This window comes from Lutra lutra, chromosome 13 (assembly GCF_902655055.1).
Source record: "Lutra lutra chromosome 13, mLutLut1.2, whole genome shotgun sequence".
Classification (NCBI taxonomy): Eukaryota; Metazoa; Chordata; class Mammalia; order Carnivora; family Mustelidae; genus Lutra; species Lutra lutra.
The window spans coordinates 72064969-72090987 of record NC_062290.1 but is presented as its reverse complement, the minus strand read 5'-3'; the positions used below and the strand labels follow the sequence as shown (position 1 = coordinate 72090987).

General features: G+C 48.9%; 1 protein-coding gene across 7 annotated transcripts in view; it reads left to right on the top strand.

The window, feature by feature from the left end:
- EPB41L4B (erythrocyte membrane protein band 4.1 like 4B) overlaps positions 1 to 26019 on the top strand; it is a 124912-nt gene that overhangs the window by 17051 nt on the left and 81842 nt on the right. For 6 of the 7 annotated variants that reach the window (XM_047699822.1, XM_047699821.1, XM_047699820.1 and 3 more), the window contains exon 2: positions 19424 to 19528. In XM_047699822.1, the coding sequence (XP_047555778.1) occupies positions 19424 to 19528 (105 nt within the window). Of the gene's footprint in view, positions 1 to 19423; positions 19529 to 19984; positions 20135 to 26019 lie in introns of those variants that run through there. The other variant, XM_047699825.1, reaches the window with a different exon arrangement.

The window sequence follows — 26019 nt, the reverse complement described above, 5'->3', positions numbered from 1 at the left end:
ATTTATTTGAGAGAAAGAGAGAATGAGTGGGGGGAAGGTGAGAGGGAGAAGCAGACTCCCTGCTGAGCAGGGAGCCCAACCCGGATCTCAATCCCAGGACCCTGGGATCATGACCTGAGCTGAAGGCAGAGGTTTAACCAACTGAGCCACCCAGGCGCCCCAGTTCTGCACTTTTTAAAAATAAAAGCAATACTTGTTTAGTTTAGAATTAGTTTAGAATTAGAATTAGTTTAGGGCTTACCGATTAAAGAAAGTACAGAATACAAATCATAAAATACCTCTACCAAGAGTACCACTTTGACATTTTGTGTTTAACCCTGTCCTTTTTTCTCTAAGCGTTGGCAAAAAAAAAAAAGTTTTTTTCAACAAAAATGTGATCATACTGTGTATACTTTAAAAAGATTTCTGGGGGCACCTGGGTGGCTCAGTGGGTTAAGCCGCTGCCTTCGGCTCGGGTCATGATCTCAGGGTCCTGGGATCGAGTCCTGCGTCGGGCTCTCTGCTCAGCGGGGAGCCTGCTTCCCTTCCTCTCTCTCTGCCTGCCTCTCTACCTACTTGTGATCTCTGTCTGTCAAATAAATAAATAAAATCTTTAAAAAAAAAAAGATTTCTGGTAAAACATGTTCTCAGTCTTTACACTGTACTACAGCTTATATGTGAAGAAAGGCTTGGAGAGAGATGATCCTTGTCACAGGCGGGAGAAATCTTATCTTTGCAGCCAAGAGAGCCCCTGTGCCCTTGTGTAGAAGGATCCACAGTGGCTGTGGTATGAGAAGGCATGTTACTGGGGACTTTCAGCTCATGATAGGGCTGAGGTTGGCCACAGGTTCTGAGCCCAGCTGAGCATGTTGGATCTTCATGTGTGTTCCTGGTCTTCATCTCATTTAAAACTTGCAGGCTAGCAGAGCAGGTGTTCTCAGTCCCATTTGGCCGAGGGGGTAGACCAACCCAGAAAGGTACATTTGTTCTTTTGACTCTTTGGAATTCTCTGCTGCCTCATTGTGCTTCTCAGATAACCATACTACCAGGCAGAATGACCAGGCACCATCACAGCTGGACTGGTGAAATCGTGTAGGGGTTTCTTGGAAGTAGAGATGGATTTCCCCTGGGGATGCGAAGCTTCAGGGGAGGTGACCATTGCACTGATTGTGACATTGAGTGACAGAAGATTGGCAGTCCAGGTGGAAGAACAGTGTGACAGACGGCCTCACTGAGGAGGGCGGGAGGAGGATGTGTCTGAAGAAGAGAAGCAGAGGAGACGGGAAGAGAGACTAGCACCCCTGGACACGTAGACTTTGTCTCTAAGGGTGATTGGAGGTGGACGGACAGATTTAGAGTCTGTCACCAGCGTTGTGGGTCTGAATTAGGGTGATGCTGGACATGGGCAGGAGAGGCAGGTGCGGTGGAGTTGGAGGACCTGGAATGCAGTGGATTTGGTGGCTGGATTTAGGAGTGGGATTGAGGGAGAAGCTGAGATGGGACCCCCATGTTTTGTGCATGGCAGGTTGGGGAGGTAGAGAATCCTGAGGGGACAGAAGCAGTAGAAAGGGACCCTGGTACTGTGTCGGCTTGGTCTTTGCTTTTGTACAGTTTGCAAAAGTAAAATTTTTGTTTGTTTTCTTTTTTTCTAAAAGGTCCTCCAGATGGTATAAGTTTTAAGGTGCCACAAAACCCGGATTCACTACTGATTGTGTTTTAGATGAGGCCAGTGTGAGGGGCCTGCAGGTCAGACTTTTTGGGAAGAGTGTGGTTGGGGGTTGGAATGCAGTTCATGTCTGACAGGGCCAGCTAGGAGGCTGGGACAGAGGGGTGGTGCTGATGTCTGTAGAACTCTGGATGCTTGTTCTCCGCCAGGTGCTGATTTTATGTGGGGTTTTCAGCTCAGACAGTCCCTGGCATAGGGGCTGATGTTCCTATCACTATTTTACAAATGACAAAAGGAAGGCACCCTAAATTCTTGGCCATTCTGCGCTTTTGCCGTCCACATCTGGGCAGGGCGCACATTTTCAAGGAAGAGCAAATAATGAAGAGATGGTCATTTACTGAGTGCCTGCTGTATATACACAGCCAAGCCAGGGGGCTAGGTGGATACAAGACGGGGTCAAAGATGCATCTTTTTTCTTAAGCAGCTGCCTGTTTAGTGAGAAGATGGGTCTTTTGCATTCACTGAGAATTCTACAGCTTTTCCATGCTTTCCTCCTATTTTTCTTGCTGAAGAACCAGGGCAGGAAACCAGCAAAAAATAATGATACACCTTGCTTTGTGTAGAACATGTTGCAAGTCAGCCTTCATCCGTCAGAGCTCGGAGATAGTTGGCGCTAAAATGTGCAGAAACTCGTATCTGGCACATGGGACCCAGGGAAGAAAGCAGGACTTGAGTATCCCATTGAAAAATCATGGCTCTGAATCCCAGTGTGGGTTATTTTTAGTCTCAGTTGTTTATCTTCTAGCTATCCACATAAGATGGCATGAGAAGGCGATGAAGACGTGTCTATATGATTTGGCCCAAACTGAATTTTAAGCCTCCTCTTTTTGTATTCCCATGCATTATGCTGAGTGAAATAAACCTTCCACAAAGGAGTACTCCCCCCCCCCACCATATGATTCCACATATATGCAGTTCTAGAGCTGGCAAAACTAGTCTGTGGAGAAACTAAATCAGAAGAGCCGTTGCTTCTGGGGGCCACTGGGATTGCCTGGGAACTTTATGGGGCAACAGGAACGGGCTGAATGGTACCAGGGTGGGAGGGTTACACAGATGTTTCTACCTGTCAAAGTGAAACTGTGCAGATATGTTAAGGAAATTTATTACCACCAGCCGAAAAAGATGTGTAAAAAAATTAATGAAGGAATGAATAAAGAGGATACAGAATGTTGATAATTGTTAAAGCTGAGGGGCAGGTGTTTAATATACCGTCCTGTTTTGCGTTTGTTTGAAATTGTCCATATTAAAAGGTTTTCTAAAGAAAGAGGGGACCAGGTTTTCTTTGTTGATTCCTCCTTTCAGGAATCCAGTGAATTCTCCTTCCAGAGAAGTCTGGTCTCCTGAGGGACATGCATGCTCTCTGGGCACTGGGGTTGGTCCCAGCCAGCCCTGGCTATGCTGCTCTCTCCAGTTTGCTTGCTTTCTGCCTTGCTGGTGGCCATGAATCTTGAACTCTGGCTTTCTCCCACTGGTACCTGCCACCACCCCTATTTTTTTGTCCCTGTCCTTTTGTTGTTCCTTTGATCTGGGAACTGACCCTCCCCTTTTGTGGGACTTTGACCATCCCACTCCACCCAGGACGGCTTCCTCTTATCTTTGACTCTCTGGCTCCTTGGGGCCACTGTGATTCCAAGTCATTCTCTGCTGTTAATTGACTTGAGTTTCATTTCTCTTTAGCTTAGGGTGGTAAAGTGCCACCTGTGTGTCTTTGTTCAGAGATACAAGGTCTGTGAATTGGAGGACAGTGTCCCCACATTCCTAGGCAGCTGTAAGCCAGTACAGCCTAGGCAGCTGTAAGCCAGGCAGCTGTGTGATTCCGTTTATATGAACTTCGAAGCAGGCAAAACAAGTCTGTGGTACCTGTAGGATGGAAGAAAGGGGTAGAAATGGGAAGGAGGCATACGGGGGCTTCTGGGAGTCCAGTAGTTCCTATTTTGTTTGTGTATGTCACCCTTTCATTAAAAAGTAAACTAGAGGGGGGCATCTGGGTGGCTCCATGGGTTAAGCCTCTGCCTGTGGCTCAGGTCATGATCTCAGGGTCCCGGGATCCAGCCTCTCATCCTCATCTGTCTCTCTGCTCAGCGGGGAGCCTGCTTCCCCCTCTCTCTCTGCCTGTCTCTCTGCCTACTTGTGATCTCTCTCTCTCTCTTTATGTCAAATAAATAAATCTTAAAAAAAAAAACCACCTAGAGGTTAAGACAAGGCTTTATAAAATCACCACTTTTCATATGATAAAATTCAAATTTGTAGACTTAAAAAAAAAAAAAAGAAGAAGAAGATCTGAATTCCCAGAGTGGCAGTTGGCCAGATCTGTGTGGTGACTGCCTATGCTCCCAGCCCCCCCCACCATTCATCATAGCCTGCTTCAGTCATGGGCCTGGCCCCCTCGGTGCACCACTCCCATTCCCCGTTCTGCGCACCCCCAGCTGGAATCTGTCAAGGCGGCTGGTGTGGGGGTGGTACCTGAGTAAACCCATGCAGAGTTTCCTCCTCCATTCACATTCTGTTGGTCTCCTAGAAGGTATGAGTGTTGTGGTGGCAGGGGAGGGGGTGTCAATGCCTGCTTTAGTGTCAGTCTTATAGGAATACCTTTTGGCATGGATTTGAAGTCCTGAGGCGCTGGGATCTTGTGTGTTAAGCCATTGCAGGTGAATTAGTTCTGCTTGAACTGGGAACAGTTGGGATAAGCTTATGACCAATCCACAGCAGTTAAAGAAGGTACTCTGTTTGTACCTAGGTGTCGAGGTCTGTCAATAATTTCCTATTTGTGTATTCTATTTTATTTGATTATTTTTTTAATTTTTAAAAAATTTTATTTATTTATTTTGACAGAGAGCGAGAGATCACAAGTAGGCAGAGAGGCAGGAAGAGAGAGAAGGAAGCAGACTCCTTGCCGAGCAGAGAGCCCGATGCGGAACTCAATCCCAGGACCCTGAGATCATGACCTGAGCCGAAGGCAGAGGCTTAACCTACTGAGCCACCCAGGCACCCTGTGTATTCTATTTTAAAGTAACATTGCACAATAATAGTAGTTAGTGCTTGTACCTTGCTTGGCATTCTGTTGTTGCTTTTAAAAATACATATATGATTTGTGGGGCGCCTGGATGGTGCCATTGGTTAAGCATCTGACTCTTGATTTCAGCTCAGGTCATGATCTCAAGGTCCTGAGATCGAGCCCACTTCAGGTCCGTGCTCAGTGGGGAATCTGCTTGAGCTTCTCTCTCTCCTCTTCCCTCTGCTCTGCCCCTCCCCCTGCTCCAGTGTGTGTGCACACACATGCTCCTGCTCTCTCTCAAAAAACAAAAAAAACAAAAAACAAAAAACCATAGATGATTGGAAAATTTTTTTCTTAGTTAATGGATATGAAAGGCTAACTTTGTGGGTGGTGAACTCACAGTCAAGATTCTTATAATAGTTCACACTAACCACAAACCACATACCTCAGGGAAATAATCTTGTTAATGCCATCCTTACAAATCCAAACCTACAGGCTGTAAGCATCACACCTCCTTTCCTCCATCTGAATGTGTCATTCTCTGCCTTCTTCTCGCAGGATTTTTTTTTTTTTTTTTGGTAAGAATACTGAGTCACCAAAAAGAGAGGGAGAGAGAGGAAAAATCGAAGGCCAGCTAGAAAAAAATGTGATTTGTGTGCCCTTGCCTCACATGGGTGGTTGCTGTGCCTCAGTTACAGTTCTGTGTCTCTAACTGCCAAGCTCACCATAGACAGGGTTAAAAGTCTTACACGCTTTTCCACTCATGAACTTTTTTTTGAAACTTGTTCACGTACACAGAGCCAAGTAAAAAGCCTGAAAATTCTGTGCCTTAGCAGTTGGTGTGATCACTAAAAGTTTTAAACTGTAGGCAAATTTCCTAGTTCGGTTCACCCGCCTATGATTTTAGAACACCAGGTCTGGGTGGCACCTGACGAAGTTGGGCTCCACGGCTGCTGTGACTCAAGCGGGGCCCCCCAGCGAAGGCTCTGGATCCCCAGAAGGCTATGTGTGGGGGGAGGTTCCTGGGGCTGAGAGTCTGCGGTCCTGAGCACAGCTCCGGCTCTGCCCGGGCCTGCTGCATGTTTCCATCTTCTCCACACATTCCCGGGTGCTTGTGTCGTCTCTATCATACAAGCAGGAAACAGACCCCAAAGGGCTAGGGGACTTAGCTGGGCTTATGCTGCTTTCGAATGGTGGAACCCAGGTTCAAACCTGGTTCCAACCTGAAACCGTGGGCCTCCCCCTGTTAGCTCAGGCTGCGGTAACAAAATGCCTTAGATGGAGTGGCTTAAAGCACAGATGTTTCTTTTCTCTGGTTCCGCAAGTTCGAGATCAAGGTGCTGGCAGAGTTAGCCTCCCTGGAGGCCTCTGTGTCTTCTGAGCTGGTGGCTGGCTGGCCCCTTGCCGCTTCTCCTCTCCGTCTCCCCCCTTGCGTGGCCATCCCCGTTGTCTCTGCATGTGACCTCGTCTTTCTCTAAGGATACCAGTCAGATCAGAGTAGGGCCCACCCTAATGAACTCATTTGAACCTCTTTAAAAGACTCTGTTTTCAAATACAGCCCCATTCTAAGGCACTGGGGGGCTAGGGCTTCAATGTATGAAATTTGGGGGGACACATTTCAGCCCATGACACACTCCCCTGTTACTTGATCTCCATAGAGCTCGTGTCCTTCTGTGAACGGGCATGCTAGGGAGAAAGACGCCACCTCCATCAAGGGGGCTGTCTGATGGGCTCACGCTGGGGCTAAGGCCTGTTAAATTCTTCATTTCAGGGCGCCTGGGTGGCTCAGTGGGTTAATGCCTCTGCCTTCAGCTCAGGTCGTGATCCCGGGGTCCTGGGATCGAGTCCCACATCAGGCTCTCTGCTCAGCAGGGAGCCTGCTTCCTCCCCACCCTCTCTCTGTCTACCTCTCTGCCTGCTTCTGATCTTTAAAAAAAAAAAGAAAAAAAAAATTCTTCATTTCATTTGGAACTTAAACATCCTGACCAGGTAAGAAATTCCCTGGCCTCAAACTCAGCCCGAGTAGAGAAATAGAGCTGGGACTGAGCGGCTCCCCTTCCCTCCTCCTCCCCCCGCCGCCCTGCATGCTGACCCTAGAGCTGGTGCCTTCAGCCACTGCATCACGGGGTGGGCTGTGACATCTGGAAGCCCCTGGAGGGTTCCATAGAGAGAAGGGAAATGGTGGCGACAAGACTGGGGCGTTCAGGGAAGCTTCGTGTGTGAGGTGGCCTTATCTTGTAATTTGAGTCGCACTCCTAAACCGCTGGTTGGGTGGGGGCAGTCCTCCACCCAAAGTTAGTTCTCTTCATGTTTCTTGGCTGGTTTCCCTGGGAATTCATTGCATATTTATTTATGTGGGGTTATTTGCTTTCAGAATTGCATGGCGGGGGAATCTGCAATCTGGCTGCAGAAAGTAATTTGGCAATTCATTTTCAGGGCTGCCCTTCTTCCAGTAGCCTGTTTCAAACTCAACCTCTGGCGCAAAGACATCCATCATTTTAATTGCGTGTTACTGTTTAGTCAGGCACAAATTCGTTTCATTTTCTTTTTCCTTTCTCCTGTGGGTTTTTTTTTTTCCCCTGAACCACCATTTAAAAAAGCCAAAAATATTTCCCTAAACCAGGCACTTTTTATAGTTAAGGAGTTTTTAACACTGAGGCTTCTGGTTTTTCAGTGTTGCATATTTGGTTCTTAACCTTTCAGAGACGCAAGGCTTGCCTGTTCTTTTTCCTGTTGCGATAACATCCATAATACAGTTGTCTCAAGATGGACCAAGGAAAGACCGTTGACAGTTCTATCAGTCCCAGGGTCAGAAGGTTCACGTTCTCTTCCTGATGTCGCACTGGCTGCCTGGCAGCGTGACCTGCCTCGTTTCACCCACCTGTAAAATGAGGGACTTGAACGCACTGATTTCTAGAACATTCCTGTGTTCCTCCTTGGGAACTTGGATGTTGAGTAGGGCTCCTTACCAAGGTCTGCTCACCGTGGCTATCTAAGGATGCCCACCGGGGAGTGTGTTCTGTTCCGTATCAAATGTTTTTAATCTGCTTGGTCACAGTTGATGGCTTTTTTTTTTTTTTTTTTTAGTTCAAGGATAAAAATCAATCCTGTATCCCTCAGAAACGTTCTAAGGGATAAAAATCACTGATGCCATGAAATTAGATAGGGTAGAACGTTTAACTTTGTTGTCCCGCGCTTAAAAGATTGGGCTTTTGTTGCTGCACGTATTTTCTCACTATAAAAGAACGTTATTGGTGTCTGGGAAGTTGGGCACGGAGTACAGTAGCACACCCCCTTTATAGGCTCCACCAAGGACCGGGGGCAGGGATGAAATGGGACTTAAGAGCCACAGGTAGGTCAGAGCTGGATCCTGACAGAAGTCTTGGATTTCTTGGATTTTGCTTTAGGGTCATGGAAGAAAATCAGTTGTTCACTGCTTGGATTTGTTTCCCCTTTTTGCCTCCCCTAGCACCTTCACCCTCGCTGAGGACATAGACTGGTCCCAACCACTGGCTTGGATTCCCAAAGGCAGGGCTCAGGCCAGACTGTGTCGACGCCCTCCAAACCCTAACTCCTTTGCCGTTTGTGAGCTTGAAGTGTTTATTATGGGACTTCTCGAGTACACGAAGGACAGAGAATAGTATGGTGCAACTCTCAGGTGCACAACACCCACTTATTAACTGTTTTCCTGGAGTATTTTATTCATTTTGTTTTATTTTATTTTTGTTTTTGTTTAAAGATTTTGTTTATTTATTTGACAGAGAGAGCGAGGGAGCACAAGCAGGCAGAGCAGCAGAGGGAGAGGGAGAAGCAGGCTCCCCACTGAGCAGGGAACCTGACATGGGGCTCGATCCCAGGACCCTGGGATTGTGACCTGAACCGAAGGGAGTCACTTAACCAACTGAGCCACCCAGATACCCCTTTCTGGTGCAATTTATTGAGTTCTTATATGTAGTTGGTGAGTGTAGAGTAATATTCCAACTCTTGATTTTGATGTTTCTCCTTAGGAGAATTAGTGGCCTTTCAAGAGTAGTTTTTTGGTTTGTTTATTCCTTTTTTTCCCCCCTAGAATGAGTATGTTTATTCTGCTTCCTTATCTCCAAGCAGGTGATACCCTAAGCTAGCATTACAGTGTAGGGATTTCCAACGAAACATTTTTTAAAGTTACACAAAGATTTATCTACACATACATATGCCACGAACACCTGCTGTATCTATGTATGTATATGGTTTTCATTCTGGTTATCTGTTGTTGGATAACAAACTCCTCCACTTAGGCTCCATGACTTAAAACTACAACCAGGATCCTCTCGGTCAAGGATGTGAGTGGGGCTCAGCTGGGAGATTGTTCTGCTGCTCATGGCATTGACCAGGGTCACCAGGAGTATTCCGTTGGAAGATGGGCTGGTGTGGAGGGCCAAAGATGACTGTGCTCCCCTGGTGCTTTGGCAGGGTGGTCTGCAGAGCTGGACTCCGCTGGGACAGTTAATGGGAATACCTGCCTGTGGCCTCTTCAGCCTGGCAGTCTTAGGGTAGTTGGGCTTTTTACATGATGTCTGGCTTTACCCGTAGAGAAGCATCCCAAGAGAATGGGCACCTCACCTTGGAAATGACAAAACATTACTCACACCATATTCTATTTGTCTGAGGCAATGCCGGATTCTTCTAGATGCAAGGGAAAAGAACAAAGATCTTTAAAAAAAAAGAAAAGATCTTGTCACCATGTTTGTAAGCACCACAGTTAAAAGGTAAAACACACTGGGGCGCCTGGGTGGCTCTGTCAGTCGAGCATCCGACTCTTGGTTTTGGCTGGGAGTCATGAGATCGAGCTCCATGGTCAGCTCAGAGTCTACTTGAGATTCTCCCTCTCCCTCTGCCTCTCCCACCAGCTCTGTGTGTCTCTCTTTCAAATAAATAAACAAAAATTTTATAACACATGGGCATGCACACGTGCGCGCGCGCGCGCGCGCGCGCGCACACACACACACACACACACACACACACAAACTTAACACCTTAGGTACTTGCCACCTGCGAAATTTTGAGTCCCCCGTGTACTTGATTGTCTTCTGATGAAAGATAGAGGCCCCTAGGGTGGAAAGCCCCTGCCCATTCAGGTCATTCAAAGCAGTCTCCTGTCCGCTGTTTCCATTCACTAGAGATTTCAGTGGACTCATTTGGGCAGGGAGCAGTGACAGATTACATGACTCACCTGGCCTAATAAGGAAGGTGATAAGGAGAGGCCTTCCCAACCTAGAACTTTTTTTTTTTTTTTTTTTTTTTTTTTACATTTTAAGATTTTATTTGACAGGCAGAGATCACAAGTAGGCAGAGAGGCAGGCAGAGAGAGAGAGGGAAGCAGGCTCCCTGCCAAGCAGAGAGCCAGATGCGGGGCTCGATCCCAGGACCCTGGGATCATGACCTGAGCCAAAGGCAGAGGCTTTAACCCACTGAGCCACCCAGGTGCCCCCAACCTAGAACTTTTAAGAGCAATTTGTCCAGTGAATCTTTGTGTTAGGGAGGCTTTCTGATGCTCCGTTAATGTCCCTGTTGGTGGGAATAGCATATTGCAATTGGCCTGTTAGATACGTTACCCCAAACTGAAAAGTATTCAACACATGCTTTCTCTGATGTTTCTTACTATAGTTTCAAGCATAACATTTGAAGATTTATTTACTTGAAAGAGAGAGAGTGAGAGAGAAAGAGAGTGAGAGGGAGGGGCAGAAGGAGAGAATCTTTTTTTTTTTTTTTTGAAGATTTTATTTATTTGACAGACAGAAACCACAAGTAGGTAGAGAGCAGAGACAGAGAGGGGGAAGCAAGCTCCCTGGTGAGCAGAGAGCCCAGTGTGGGGCTTGATCCCAGGACCCTGGGATCATGACCTGAGCCGAAGGCAGAGGCTCTACCCACTGAACCACCCAGGCGCCCCAGAGGGAGAGAATCTTTAAGCAGACTCCTTACTGAGTGCAGAGGCCAACACAAGGCTCAGACCTGTGTGATCAGGATCTGGGTCGAAACCAAGAGTTGGACGCCCAACCGACTGAGCCACCTGGGCGTAACATTGAAAGTGTGGGTCGAAACCAGTTTTCAGACAGCCAGCATCAAGTAGTTTTAGGTGTCTTGGACTTCATTCAGCATTGTAAGGAATAAAAGGAAAACCATCCCTTAAACTAACTGTTGAGTCTCTTGTGCATGCTTGGAAGGAGCTATAGGGAGACAGAGGTCACTAGATGTTGGCTATTCCACACTGATTGAAAGAAGGTTCATAGGATCATGGCCAGGGGGCTCATTTAATTCCAGCAGCAGCCCTCTGAGGGCTGTGGCATTAAGGGAACAAATGAGTGCGTTGAATTTCTGTTGCTTGGCCCAAAGACGGGGTTTATCCACCAGGAACAGTGGCTGAGCAATAGTTAATCAATAATGCACCACACAGTCTGTGTTTCAAATTGATCTCTCCATTACTTGAAGCCAATATGACGGTGTTCTGCGGTGGAATGGTGAGACCTAAAATCTGCCCACGCCGTCCTCGTGCAGCATATTTAAGAGCCACTTTCCCAACCTGGAAATGAACCTGGTTCTCAGTGCAGGTGGTCAGTAGGGTCTCTGTTCACTGAGTCATGCACCAAAATAGTCACTTCCGAGATCATTCTTACTTCCCTGTTGATTAGAAATTAAGGGCAGTTGTTTATGTTGCTTCCTCTGATTTCTAGGAGATTGTTAGCCAGGGATGTCAGGAAATTAATATCATTGTGCTCTGTTTTACCAGAATTGAATTTCCAGGAGCTGCTCAGACTGCTGATGCCCCCCTCAGCACAGTGTCTTGGCTTCTGTGTTAGTTTGTGAGCAAATCATCTGCTGTCCCTTCTGCCACAACTTGCCTGCCCTCCAAACAAATTAGTAATTGCCTCCCCACCACGAGATCTGTTTGTGTTGGACTGCGTGGCCTTTTGGCCCAGACCATGCATGAAGTAGGCTCTCAGTATTTGTGTGTTGAATTGGGCTTAAGAAAATTAAAAAAAAAATTTTTTTAAGACTTTATTCATTTGAGAGAAGAGAGCGTGAGTGAGAGAAGCAGAGGGAAAGGGAGAAGCTCCCTACTCTTGAGTACGGAGTCTGAGAGGGGACTCGATCCCAGGACCCTGAGACATGACCTGAGCTGAAGGCAGCCGTGTAACCCACTGACCCACCCAAGAGCCCCTTAAGATATATTTCCTGTTTGCAGGACACGTTCTGTGTGCTCAGAGCCACAGAGGCAAATGAGTTGAATAGAGAAGCAATGGAGTGAGGTAGAAAGAACTCTATCCTAAAAAAAATTAGAAAGGCTGGATCCTGATTTTAGTTCTACCACTTATAGGCAATATGAACTTGGTCACGTAACCTCTCTGAGGCTCAGTTTTCCTCTCTGCAAAAATGGGGTCCTGGAACGCTGGTAAAAATGAACCGTCTTCAACTAGGGGTTGGACTTTATAAGCTGGACAGTCTGGCTTTAAATCCTACAGATGGTGGATATTGTTACGAGTCCCCAAATTTTGCTGATGGCTGAGATGGTATTTCTCACAAAGAAATTCAAGGTAATAAACTTTTTTTGTAATTTCAGGTATTTATTTGGTAAATTCAGATAGTTGGTAATTTCACATATCCTGGAGTAAACAGTTTCTATTTGTTCTTAATGACTTAGTATTGATGGCAATGGGGACAGAGATGCCTGGGCTCTGTGTGTGTGTGTGTGTGTCTCTGTGTGTCTGTGTGAAATAGCTAGTTCTACTAAGAATGTAGAAAATTATCAAATTATCAAGTTGTGCGGATGGGGGGCCAGAGCTGGTAACTAACCATGAGATTAGCACTTCGGAGAAACAGTTGAAACGGGCCCTGAGGCAGGCGTCTTCTGGGAACTGCTGGCCACAAGCGACCAGAGACCAGGCGGACTTCGGAGAGCTGCATAAACTCAGGGCCTTTACTAACCTGGAAAGGAAGGAATTGATTTCCAGGGATCAACATGGGTTTACAGAAATCCCCAAAACTGGGACTAGTCTCAGCTTTTCTTCAAAGGGAATTACTAAACTGCTCTCGATCGTGGACTCCCTGAACTTTGATTTTTGTTAAGTATTTAGCAAAAAGCACATTGTGTCATTCCTGTGGGCAAGTGAGGGAAACGAAGTTTGAAGGAAAGTGATAATAATTCCTTTGTGTGGATAGGGCACAGCAGTTTAACCGTGCGTGCTCATATGCTTTCGTTTTTTTTTTTTCGTTTTACTTTATTTTTTTTAGTAACTTCCACACCCAAAGTGGGGCTTGAGCCCACAACCCTGAGATCAAGAGTCTCACAATCTACCAACTGAGCCAGCCAGGTGCCCCTCTTGCTTTTTTTTTATTAATACAATGACTTAGCAAGGTTGACGGTGCAGGTGAGAGCACCCTGTTTTTCAGATGAAGCTGAGACTCGTGCGGTTACCTAAGGTCACGGTCGAATTACTAGAAAAGTGGTACAACTGGATTCTAACCCAACATGTTTGGCTTCTAAGAGTCTCAGGGCATGATCCTACCAGGGTCACACTGTGTATGTTCATAACTGGGTTGAGGCCACCATCAGATGGCACCTTTGGTACTGTACAGCTCAAGGAGGCATCCCCACTTGCCACCTCCACCCCTCTGCCCTCACTCCCCACCCCTGCCTTGCATTACAGTTTCCCGCATGTTGTAAAACGGAGATCAGTATCTGATACGTGGGTTAATAGCCCAGGACTCATAATGTTCTTAACAGGATATGGTCATGGGCCAATTTAAATAAGATGACATGTGTTTGAACGAATGTAAAAGCTTGCACTTAGGTTTAGAAACAATCACCACAATTATTTGGGTTACTTTTTAGCCCATATGTAAAAACCCCAAACTTGAGATTGTTTTGTGTATGTATAAGGCATAGCCCAGGGTGGTATGGCTTCCAGAACACCAGTGTGTGGGAGCAGACAGGGCATCTGGAAGGCAAGATGGTAGGCCCAGGGTTCTGCAGACCCCAATCCCAGTTGGCTGTAGAGAACTCCCAGCGGCGATGGGCTGGGAAGATCAGGCTTCCAAAAAGTTGGGTGTTTGGAGACTGTTGTGGGGACTGAGGGTCCCCTTCATCTGTCCTCATCAGTGCGTGTTTACTGAGCTGCAGAATGTCAGATGGTCGGAAGCGGGGATGAGTCGGACAGGGTGCCACAAGGGAGACGTTTCATAATGACCACTGTCGCTTCAGCATGGCCGTGGGGATTGGCTTGCTGCCAGCGGGGTTGGGACTAGGGACGTAGGAGGTGGGCACCTGGGCAAAGGGATGACACAGGCAACGCCGTTCCGGGGGACCTGCTGCGTATGTAGGGTGGGCGTTGTGGTTGGAGAGTATATTTGACTGGAGCCCAGGGTACTTGTGGGGCCTGGGGAGATGAGACAAGTGTTGGGCCGGGGAGCCTGCCATCCATCCTCGGACACACGGTTTTTGTGCAGAAGAGGGACTGAGGTGAGGGCTGTGTTGTGTGAACTCCATTCTGGTGAACACGGGGAAGATGGGTTTTAGCAGCGGCTCTCGCTGTGGTGCGGGTACAAGGAGATGTCACTGAGCGGTGGTGGGGGGAAGGGGAGAGAGAGCCTTTCTGAGGGTGGGTGCAGAGGGCCTTGCCGTCTGGCGGAGGTGGAGCAGATGGACAGAGAGCCTCGTGTGCCTGCAAGGACACGGCTCCTAAAACCCTTGCACTGCCCGGATGTCCTGTTTGTCCATGTTAGTTCCCAGCCAGAGCATATCCAGTCACCCGGTCCACAGCTTCTCTCCTCCTTTCTGACCTGGGGATGCCCGGCGTGGGGTTCAGATGCATTGGCTTCTGTCCTTGTTCAGGACCACAGTTGACCTGTTACACTGCATGCGGGTCAGTCTGCAGTGACACACTGCTAGTTGCCTCTTATCTAAGAGGGTCAGGATGGTTCCTTTACTGGGGGAGACAGTTAAGACATCAGCTATCCAGGAGTCCTCCTTACCAGGAGGATGGCCGGGAATCCGTAAATACACGGCCCGGGAAGCCCTGACCGGCTGGTAGAGAGAGCACGGTGTCCGTACCGTTCCCTGCTGGCTGCCTGCCCTGCCCGGCCTTCAGCTGGTACCTTTGTACTCTAGATTTGCACAGGGTGTTAATGAACTTGGTGATTTTTTTTTTTTTTTTTTAAAGCTCCTTTCTGATCCGAAGTCGCTGCTCAGAGAGACATACTGACTCAGAACCACTGTTGTGGGCCCTTGTGCGAAGTGATGTGTTGAGGCGGGAGGAGGGAAGCCAGAACTCAAGGGGAGAGCCTCTGCCCTGCCGTGTTCGGGGACAGCCTGCCGTATGCGTCTTGAGGTAGAAGCGTCGCTGAATTCCAGAAGAGTGATCCGGACTGAGTTAAGGTTTTATGCTCAGTACAGTCAGCTTCAGAAGGCAGGGGAATGAGTGGTCTTGCTACTGTGGTTCAGGGGTCATGCCATTTTGGGTGCCATTGCTCCCCAAGGATGACTTATTCGCTGAGGGCTTCCCGTAGCTTTCGGTCTTCCAGACTCGGTGACCCCAGTGTGCCCCAAGCCCCGGAATAGTGCCTAGCACTCCATGAGGCCAGTATCTGTTGAATGAATGAGTGGATTCATCACAGCTGAGGAGACGTCAAGGCAGGGAGGCAACAAGGAGCGGCCTCCAGTCTTGTCACGTTAATGGATCTCTCACTGTAACCACTAGACAGCACTTCACGTAACAGCCACAAAATCGTGTTTAGGTAAATGGCCTTGGAAGTGCAGCACGGTTCCCTAGGCACTTGTTCCTGGAAGACTTAATGTGAAAAGATTTTAACGAGTGCATCCTCATTTAGGCCTGCCGCTGGTGAAGTATCAGTCTGCTGTCTGCACTTTAGTGTGGTCATCCAGAAGATGTGTTCTCTGTGCCAGACCCCATCCCCCCCGCCCCCCAACCAGCAGAGCTGGCGCGCCAGCCAGGCAGCAAACACGTCTATGGGGCACCTGCTGTGTGCCGGCGGGGGATGTGCTTTGAGGATGGAGGGAAGGGGAGATGAACACAGTTGGTGCCTGCCCTCAGCCTCAGGTTTGGAGTAAGACAGGAACAAAGGCGACCGCGGTGTAGGGTGATAAGTGCGTGTGTAATAGGGACACGTGCTTGCTTATGGGAACACAGGAGGGGCACTTACCACCCTGGGTATGGGGAAGGGTAGGGTAGTGAAGGAGGGGCTGTTTGGGCAAAGCCTGAGATGACAGTCTGTGGGCTTCTGGGGGCTGCCCCAGGTGGCGTGTCCAGGCTGGCAGGACAGGGGAGTTACCTGGAACCTTCTCAGTTTTTGCGTGGACACTCTGTGGGCTGGGAGGAACGAGAGGTGGCAGTGGGTTCAGGGGGTGTGGCCTGGACCCTCCTGGCTTTGTCTGACCTTTCACTCCCTGGGACCTCTGTTTTGAGGCCCCCTCTTTCCCAGCCTTAATAATCTCACCAGATTCTAAATTAGAGCTGGAAAGGGCCACTGGGAATTCTCTTTTCCAGAGGAGAAGACGGAGGGGCGGGGGGAGGTGAGTGGGGGACGGTGTTTAGAGGTGAGTCAGTAAACAGGGTGTTTCCCATCCACCAGGCCCTGCTGTGTCTGGCACCTCCGGGTCCAGCTGAGCCGGGATCTGCTGGGACTGCAGCCAGGCTGGCATGGCAGCGGGACCAGTGGACTCTGGAAGGCTCCTTTCCTCGACCTCCCCCTTGAGCTCCTTCTAGATAAGAGCCATTTTAGAAAGACATCAGAAACCTAAGATTTGGAATGACCTAGAGAGAAGCTTGGGCCAGCTGCCCTTATTTCCCATGTGTGGAATTGTGTGCTTTCAGTTCCTCCTCTGTGAACATTAGAATGACGTACCTGGATGGTAAGCCCAGAACCAAAATAGGGAGACCCAGGTGGAGGTGGGCGGATTTTGGGGTCAGCTGAGTTCGAGCGCCATGCCTGATTTGTCACTGAGGGAGAAGTCCAGGATGGGCACATGGATTTGGGGAAATTGTGAATCGCTTAAGGTCACAGTTAATGCATCTGGGACTAGAGCATAGATCTCTTGCTTCCTGCCAGCCCAGTTCTGTCTGCCACATCCTGCTGCTAAAGCTGGATGCTGACTCGTTCTGTCCCACTAGGAAACCCACTAATGAGGCACTGGTGCCGTGGTAATAGGTGTTGGGTAGACCAGTAGTACCGGATAATAAGGAGAGAATACATCTGGAGGAAGAGTGATTTTTTTTTTTTTTTTTATGTTATTTGTTGTCTAAGAACTACCAAAAGATCAGTGTTAAAGAACATTTGGGAAGAAAATCATCCATAGTTTCCCCATCCCAACATAGCCCTTTGAGGTTTTGCAGGCCATTTTTATCAAGCCGTCCCTATAGCACAGGCAGATTTTTTTTTTTTAAAGATTTTATTTATTTATTTCACAGAGAGAGATCACAAGTAGGCAGAGAGAGAGAGAGGAGGAAGCAGGTTCTCTGCTGAGCAGAGAGCCCGATGCGGGACTCGATCCCAGGACCCTGAGATCATGACCTGAGCCGAAGGCAGCGGCTCAACCCACTGAGCCACCCAGGCGCCCCAGCACAGGCAGATTTTTACGTAGTTGGAATCACACAGGACTCCTTGTTCCTTTGTGGCCTGTTTACTTAATATAGACATAAGAATTTTCCTGATTCCTGTCTCATCTTTATAATTCTCCTAACAGCCCAGCAGTATTCCCAAGTGTTGACGGGCCCAGCTCTGTGTCCCTGTGGTTGGAGTTCGGGTTGTTTCCTCTCCCTGCCCCACCCGCACCCTTCCTGCTCCAGTAGATAATGGTACAGAGAACATCCCTGGGCGTGGATCCTTCTGCTCCTGTTGAATTGCTGCCTTTAAGGAGTGTTTCCAGGAAGGAAGGAGTCCGAAGGTTGTAATCCAGTGCTATAATTTTGAGTTGGGTTGGTTTGGGGTTTTGGTTTTTTTGTTTGTTTGTTTCGGCTTTTTTGGAGTGCTGTTTTATATAACAGAAATGCAGAAATGTAGATGTACAAATAAAACAAAGGTACAGTTTCACAACGTACCCGGAAGGCACACACCCTGTACCACCACCCACATCAGGAGCTGGGACCCTGCCAGCCAGCGGGAAGTCTGCCGTGGGCTCTTTCCTCAGCACGTGCCCTCTGGGCCCCCGAAAGCAACAACTCCCCTGACTCTCTTGTAACCACTTCTTGATTCTGTCTTCAAGTCTTACCACCCAAGTGTGCGTCCCTACACATTGCAGTTTTGTTTTGCATTTTTTTAAAGGTGTCTTTTAAATCTTTTTTAACCTCTAGGTGCCCCTCCATCCCTTTCCCTCCATCTCTTCTGTTGGTTGAAGAAGCTGTGTGGTTTCTAGAATTTCCCACAGGTTGGATCTTGCTGGTTACAGCCTCACATGGTTCAGAACATTCCTCTGCATTTCCTGCAGTTGGTTGTTGGATCTAGTGGTGGAATCAGCCCAGGCTTGGTTTGTTGTTGTTGTTGTTGTTGTTGTCATTGTCGTTGTTTGCCTGCAGAGGGAGAAAGGTGAGGAGTAAGGTTGCATCTGGGGGGGTGGATGTTCTTCATCGGGGGTGCTCGATGGCTAATTGTCTTCTGTTGTGATGTCAGTAGCTGCTGAGGCTTAGCACCTACTGTTCCTTAGAAGTCACAAAACTGTGATATTGCAGTTCTGTTATTCCTTCTTCATTTCGTTGTTGGCGTGCTACTGTAAAGAGAAGTTCTGCCTATCTGCTATTTTTAATACCTTTATTGAGGTATTTTTTTTTTATATATGTTATATGGCATATATATGGCATACCATATAACTCACCTATCTGGGGTGTATAATTCGGTGGCTTTTAGTATATCCATAGAGTTGTGTGTCTCTGTCCCACACCCAGTGTGGGGCTCGGATTCGTGACCCCGAGATCAAGAGTCGAATGCTCTGGTGACTTGGCCAGCCAAGCACCTCTGGTTTTGTTGGGGTTTTTTGTTGCTTGTGCTTGTGATGTTGTATCTAAGAAGTCATTGCTTAATCCAAGGTCATGAAGATGTGTGCCTCTGTTTTGAGAATTTTATGGTTTTAGCTCTTGCGTTTAGGTCTTTGATCCGTTTGGATTTGATGTTTGAAAGTCCCATCATTTGCTCTTTGATGACCCAGTGCTGCAGCTAACGGCCAGAGATCAGGGCCTCATCTCTTCCCTCTGTTTACAAGTTTTTAATCATAAGATGTTGGTTCGCTATTCATCCTGTGAAGTTGTTTTTTGGTGTTTTGTTTTGTTTTCATTATGAGTGATTAGATTTAATGATGAGTCTTTATTATAATAAAAATAATTAAATTTCCTTAAAAGATTTTATTTATTAGAGTCAGCGAGAAAGTGAGAGAGAGAGAGAGAGAGGACAAGCAGGAGCAGAGGGAGAAACAAGACTCTCCCGCTGAGCAGGGAGCCCAATGTAGGACCTCGAACCCAGGACTCGGATTGTGACCTGAGCTGAAGGCGGATGCTTCACTGACTGAGCCACCCGGGTGCCCCCCAAAATAATTAAATTTTTTAAAAAATGTGTATACTGGGACGTATACATGTATGCAGTGTAGAGACAGAAGTGGTTTCGGGGGTTTGTTTCTTTTTAAAACGCTTTGTTCTTAACCATCAGTCACATCCTCAATTTTCATCTACCCGATTGTCTTCCAGAAACATGCCAAAGGCCAGGATCTGTTCGATCAGATTGTGTACCACTTGGACCTCGTGGAAACGGATTACTTCGGCCTCCAGTTCCTCGACTCTTCGCAGGTTACTGTAAGTACTCCTTTGGTCCATTTCGGGACAGGTTGACTTTCCGTGCTAATTGCAGATCCAAAGTTGCTGGACACTGGTAGAGGGAAACATAGGAGTTAAACCGTGACGTTGCTGCCGTAGCGAGCATTGGGGTGGCGGTGATGGCACCCCGTGCTGCTCCTCCATGTGCCCTGCCTTGGGATGGCCAATAACCAGGAGAGGAAGAGAGAAAGAAGCATTCCTGTTGTGATGTTTTATTTTTAACAAGCACAGAGATGGCAGCGTCATCTGCGGCCTCTTGCTGGGGGGAGGGCACGGGTGCCGTGGACACACTGAATGTGATCCCAGCTGGGCATGGTGGGTGCAGGCGCCCGCTGAGAGCAGATCTTGGCACTGCCTGAGAACAAGTTCGCAGGCTCCGGGAGGTTGTGTTAGGTCAGAAGGACTTCCTTTGCTTTGCCTGAGACAGAACCGTCCACGGCGGGGGTGCCAGAGGGAGTGAACCTGATGGGGCTCAGCTCTGCTCTTTTCAAAAGCATGAATGACTTCAGAATCTCCTGCCCCCGTGAAATCTAACGTTGGGTTTCAAAGGCAATTTATTCCACAATCAAAAACGTGTTTTTTGAGGTAGGTAGGGGGATGGGTAAAGTAAAGGGGATTAAGACTGTATGTATCTTGGTGAGCACTGAGAAACGTATAGAATTGTTGAATCATTATATTGTCTGCCCGAAACTATTACCACACTGTATGTTAATTGAGTAAAAAAAAATATTTATATTATGAGGAGTATTTGAGAGGCAGGGCAGGAGGTTGTCGGGGGTAGGGAGGGAAAAAATGAAACAAGGTGGGATTGGAAGGGAGACAAGCCATAAGAGATTCTTAATCTCAGGAAACAAACTGGGGGTTGCTGGAGGGGAGTGGGGTGAGGGATGGGGTGGCTGGGTGATGGACATTGGGGAGGGTATATGCTATGGTGAGTGCTGTGAATTGTGTGAGACTGATGAATCACAGACCTGTACCCCTGAAGCAAATACTACATTATACATTAATAAGAAAATTTACTGAGTATCAGTTATGCACTGAGCCCTATTTTAAGTACCATAGATAAAGCAGTGAGCATGTATATGACAGATGGTGGTAAGTGTTCAGAAAAATAAAGCAGAGTAAGGGGAGAGACGGACTGAGTAAGGGGCGGTGCTGTTTTAGACTATATGAAAGGGTGGGTTCCCTGGTAGGAGATGTCTGAGCATCTGTGGCTAAGCCTTTCTCCCTAAAGACACTTCCTCAGATACTCCCTGGTGGGTCATATGGGACAGTTAAGGCTAAGATTCTCAAAATTGCTGTCTAGAAGTTGGGTCCACCTGAGAACGTCTGTGTGATTCGGAGTCCCGAGATGATGCCACGGAGGCCGGACTTTGTTCATCCTCCCGGCTGCACACCTTCTGGGCAGACGCCCGCTCTGTTCCCACCAGACGCCCCTCAGGACTTCTTGTCCGCTGACAGCCCATCCCCTTACCTCCCTGACTGTTGCCTCAAGCATTCCAGCTGCCATCTTGAGTTAGTGGTCCGGATTCCTTCTCCATGTCCCAACTGGAGACTCATCCCCGCCCAGTGGGACCCTGGTCAGGGGCACACCAGCCTTCCTCTTTCTGCCCCCTGCCCAGTTCTGCTCTCTTCCAGGTTGGGCCACTGGGTGCCCTGCCTTCTTTGGTCTCAGCCTTTCTTTTTCAATGGGCAACCTGGGAATTCAAGTTGCTCATCCTTCTAAATATCCTGGGCAGTGTTTCCTCGCACTGAAACTTCGCTTGGGCAAACCTCACCCACATTCACTTGGGTCCCATCACCACCCGATCGCTCCAAGAGCTGGAATTCTATATCTATTCCATGATAACTTCCTTAGTTTCATCTTTCCAGTTCCTCTGCACCTGGCCTTGGACCTTAACAATCACCTCCTGCCTCGTTCTCCCCTCTCTCGACCTGGTGGAGCCTCAGCGGTCTCGCCTCCTATATCCTCACTTACCTTTTGATGCTCCTGCCCCCGTCACTGTCCCGTAGCCTTCTCTCAACACACAGGCCCATCTGTCTCCTCTGCTGCCTCTCCCAGACTGGCAGGCATTGCTGGAGAGTCACGGGCTGTGCCTTCTGGCACCAGCACAGGTCACAGATCACAGATGCAGCAAAGTCAAAGCCTCTGAGCTACCCTTGGAGCCTTGTTAGCCCCTCTTGGACTCGGTTCCCCTGGTTCCCCTTTGGAATCCTGACCACAGCCCTGCAGTCCAGTTCCTGCAACGACTCTGTTCGTGCACTTGGGCTCGCCTCTTGCTGAGAAGACTGAAGTCATTTAGCTAAAACCCTCTGAGTTTTCTTACCCTGCACCTCAAAGTTTCTCTTTCTCTCTGCCTCTCCTTTTTACCGTTTGGTTTTACGGAAACGTGCGTGTTCCTCTAGCAGTTACCCCCTAGACCGGCATCACGGTTCCATTTCCAGTTGCTTCCCGAGTGCCACACTTCGAGTGCTCCTCTCTGTTTCCAGTATCCTCCAGCTCTCCCATCATCTGACACCCGTCAGCCCTCTACTTCCCAGAAATGCTTTTGTGTTCTGCCTTCTGTGTGTCTTCATGCACGTGATATTTTGGGCTTTGGAAGTTTGGACTGAGTCTGACCTAGACCTTGTTCCTGGCTCTCCCCATGACTCAACTGGGGGCTTTCGATGAGCCACATTTTCTCCCTCGTCCTCAGTTTTTTTCATCTGTAAAATGGGGTTCCCAGACCTGTTCCTGAGAGCTCCTCCAGTTCTAGTGTTCTGAAGGGGAGGCAGGCATGTCTGCCCCACATGGCTTTTCGTGTCCTCGTTTCTGCCATTAGAGCCATGTGCCTGCTGTCCTGGTGCCGTGTCCTCATCCCTAGGTGGCCCCTCTTCAGCCACTCGGATTCCCAGAAAGCCAAGGATGGGACTCTATTACGAAAGACCCAGCCATGTGCCTCTGCTCACTGGGCTGCCAGGCATTCCCGTCGGCCAGCACCCTGGCACAGGCTCGGCAGGATCCAGGCGTCCTTCCAAGGCCAGACACCTGCAGACGCTCAGACTCTACAGGCTCTCATGTCTTTCCAGCTTCCAGCTCTGAGCGCGACGTGCTTTTCTTCCCCCACAAAGCAAGTGCAGGGTCCTCATCTCCCTGACTTTGAGGGTCCAAGGATGTGCAGTAGATCCCTTCTCATTAGTCTGACTTCTAGGCTGGGCTCCTGATAGGCTGGGTTCTGGCGAGGCCTGCGCTTATCTGTATCCCTGTGCTCGTGGGTTCCCCTCCTAGCATGCCCTTTCTCACCCCGTGTAACCTTCTGGCTGTCCTTCAAGACCGTCTCAAACGACAGCTCTTCCTTCATGCAGCATGTCCGGACGTCCCAGGCTTCTCCTGCTCTCTGGAAACCTTTGAGCTGTTTTGCCTTCTGTAGCAGTTGGCTCCTCTGGCCTGGGGCTCGTTATCTGTGTATATAAACCTTTCTGCTTCGATCCTGACACTTAAGACTGTTTCTTCCTGGTGACTCTTGCTGACCAGACATACCACCCACAACCTCAGTCTTCAGCCCCAGCAGGGACCTTAGCAGCCATTTGTCGATTGTTTCTGTCTTCTTGATGGTGAAATGAAAGCCTCAGAGTCCGGCAGGACCCTCGGTGAGTAGCACAGCTCAGACTCAGACCCAGGTTTTACGACCTCATGGCTAAGTGCTCTTCTCAGTACATTAGACTTGCGAGCCTGTTTTCCTAACCGTAAAGTAGAGGCAGCAATGTGTGTGTCGTAGGGACGTTGAGGGGCTCATGATTTAGGAGGAAGGCTTTTGAAATCTAACATAGCTGTGGGTCTCTGTTCTAACTAGGCAAGCTGAAGGAGGACCGGAAGTCACCACCGGAGGTGACGCACTTAGGCTAGCTGGAACCTGCAAGGCCACCTTGCCTGTGGGAGAAACATTAGCGATTTAGGTGATCCCTCTGGGACTGTTCCCAAGTCATTTATTTTGCGGATGCCTGGGACAAACGAAGCAATTGATGGCAGGTGTAATAGATGGGGGCCAGGCAGGGAACAGTCCGCTTGGCCATTTGGCTTATGGCCTTGAGGGGATCCTGTGAGAAATGGCATCCCCACCCCACCCCTGCATGCAGATCCCAGAGGGCTGGCAGTGGCGGGATTTGGCACAGCTCTCCGCATACCCAGCGTCCCCCAGCTCCCTGCAAAGAGCCAAGCCTGGTTACCATAGTGTGCTGCCCAGCCCTGAAGCAAGGTCAAAGTCTATTGGCATTGCCTATTTTTAGCAGTTGAGGCTGGGGCCTCCTGTTTCCCTTTTCCGTATTAAGGCAGGCAGCAGCCCATTCTGTAGATCTCACCTTTGCACAGCTCAAAGCAGGGGTAAGGGCTCTATTTTTTTTTTTTTCTTAAAGATTTTATTTATTTATTTGACAGAGACCACAAGTAGGCAGAGAGGCAGTCAGAGAGAGAGAGAGAGAGAGAGGAAGCAGGCTCCCTGCTGAGCAGAGAGCCCGATGTGGGGCTCGATCCCAGGACCCTGGGATCATGACCTGAGCCGAAGGCAGAGGCTTTAACCCGCTGAGCCACCCAGGCGCCCCTAAGGGCTCTATTTTTATAGAGGAGAGCTTTCTTCTGTGAGAGGAGGCTCTGGCCTCCACCCACCCAGCTTCTTAGACTGATCAGATAGCGGCTATTTCCTGAGTTCCCACTCTGGTGAGCTCTGAGCCAGGCATCAACCTAAAGGCATTGCAAATAATTCTTTAAACTTCATCATCTGGAAAACTAGCTGTAGAGCAGACCCATTTTATAGACGATTAAGCTGAGGCTCACTAGGAACCTTGTCAAGGTCAAAGTGAGGGACAGAGGCAGGATGCAAAACCTGGTTTCATTCCAAAGGCCAGCCCTTTCCAGTGGGCTCTCCTGGTTCCATTACACATGGTAGCATCTCAGCCACACACATCCGTGTGCGTGCGCCCGCACGAAGGACACGGTTAGGCAGTGGCCATTCAGCAGACTTCGCCTTGGAGCTTCTTCACTGTCCATCCCTGCGGCGCAGAAGTAATCAGGACCCTGTTTGGGCCTGCCGCATTCTGGTGGGGGAGATGCACCGCCCCAGTGGAATACAGGGGTGTGTGTCTTCACTTTGGGAGCCCGGAGGAGGACCGCCTGAGTATCAGTGATGAGCTGAGCGAGGCGTCCGAGGGAAGGGGGTACAGGGATTTGGGGCACCGGTAACAATAGCCCCACCAAGCAGGAGCCTCCTTCCGGGTCATGAGGGCAGAGCGCTCTAGAGGGCCAGTGTGACCCTTGTAAGTCCCTTCCAGAGCCCCTCCCAGCATGAAAAAGGAGCATTTTATGGGGGTACGCTCTGCAGCAAGGGACCCCGAACAGGTGATTTGGACCTTTGTCTCTAGCCGGCTGGGTGGGAACTCAGAAGCCCAGGGCTGCGAGCTGAGGTTGACACGGATTCGGTGGCTGCTGAGAGGGTCAGTGGGCACTGAAGGGATGTCTGCAGCTTTGCTCTGACGATCGCTTGGAATGCCATCGCATGTGCCCTTATGCGTACACTGCTGAGCCTTCCAACTGTCTCAGGTGCGCCTGGAGGGAGGTGTTGTCGGGATGCTGTTGCTGTGAGGGACAGGCAAGCCTTCCATTTCGGTGGTTCAGCACAGTTCCCGTGGCCGCTGAGCTGATTCTTCAGACCGCGCGTTCAAGCACAACTCAGTGCCCAGATGAGGAAACAGTCCCAGGGGGCCTGCCTGTGGCCACATACCAGGTGGGCGGCAGAGCTGGGACTCGAACTCTCATCTTCTGCCTCCTTCTATTTTAGTCCAAAGGAGTGGGAAACAGCTCAAGAAATGCCACCGGCCTCCCAGCAGCCTGAGTCTGAAGGCTGGCAGAGCAAGGGTTTTCCTGCCCACGTGCAAATATTGATGCTAGCTGGAAAGCTATTGATAGAGGGGTCTCTAAAGTTGGTTTAGATGAATCCCTAAGGAAATCTCACATAGCTGGTAGATGTGAGGTTACGGGGCTTCCTGTGGATGAGAAGGAGCGATCCCTCCGTAGGTGGGGAAGGCACTCTCTCTAGATCTCTGTGTGTTCACCAGACCGGAAGCTCACCACATTGCCTTTTAAGTTTTTGCGGAGGCTTTGCTACAAGGGTGGGATTGATTAAATCATTGGCATTGGTGAGTGATTCAAGCTCCCACTCTTCCTCCTCCCGGTCCCCAGGGGTCAGAAGTAAGCTTAGTCACAGGTTAGTTCCCCTGGCTACGAGCCCCCATCCTCAGGTGCTTTCTGAAAGTCGCCTCAATTGACATAAACTCAGGTGGGGTTGAAAGGGATTTGTTATGACTGTCAGGACACCTTTATTGCTCTTACAGTGTAGAAAATTCCAAGGGTTTTAAGAGCTCTGTGCCAGAAACTAAGACCAAATATATATTTCTTATTATAAATTCCATCACACACAGTAAGCGCCAAAAGTGTCCTT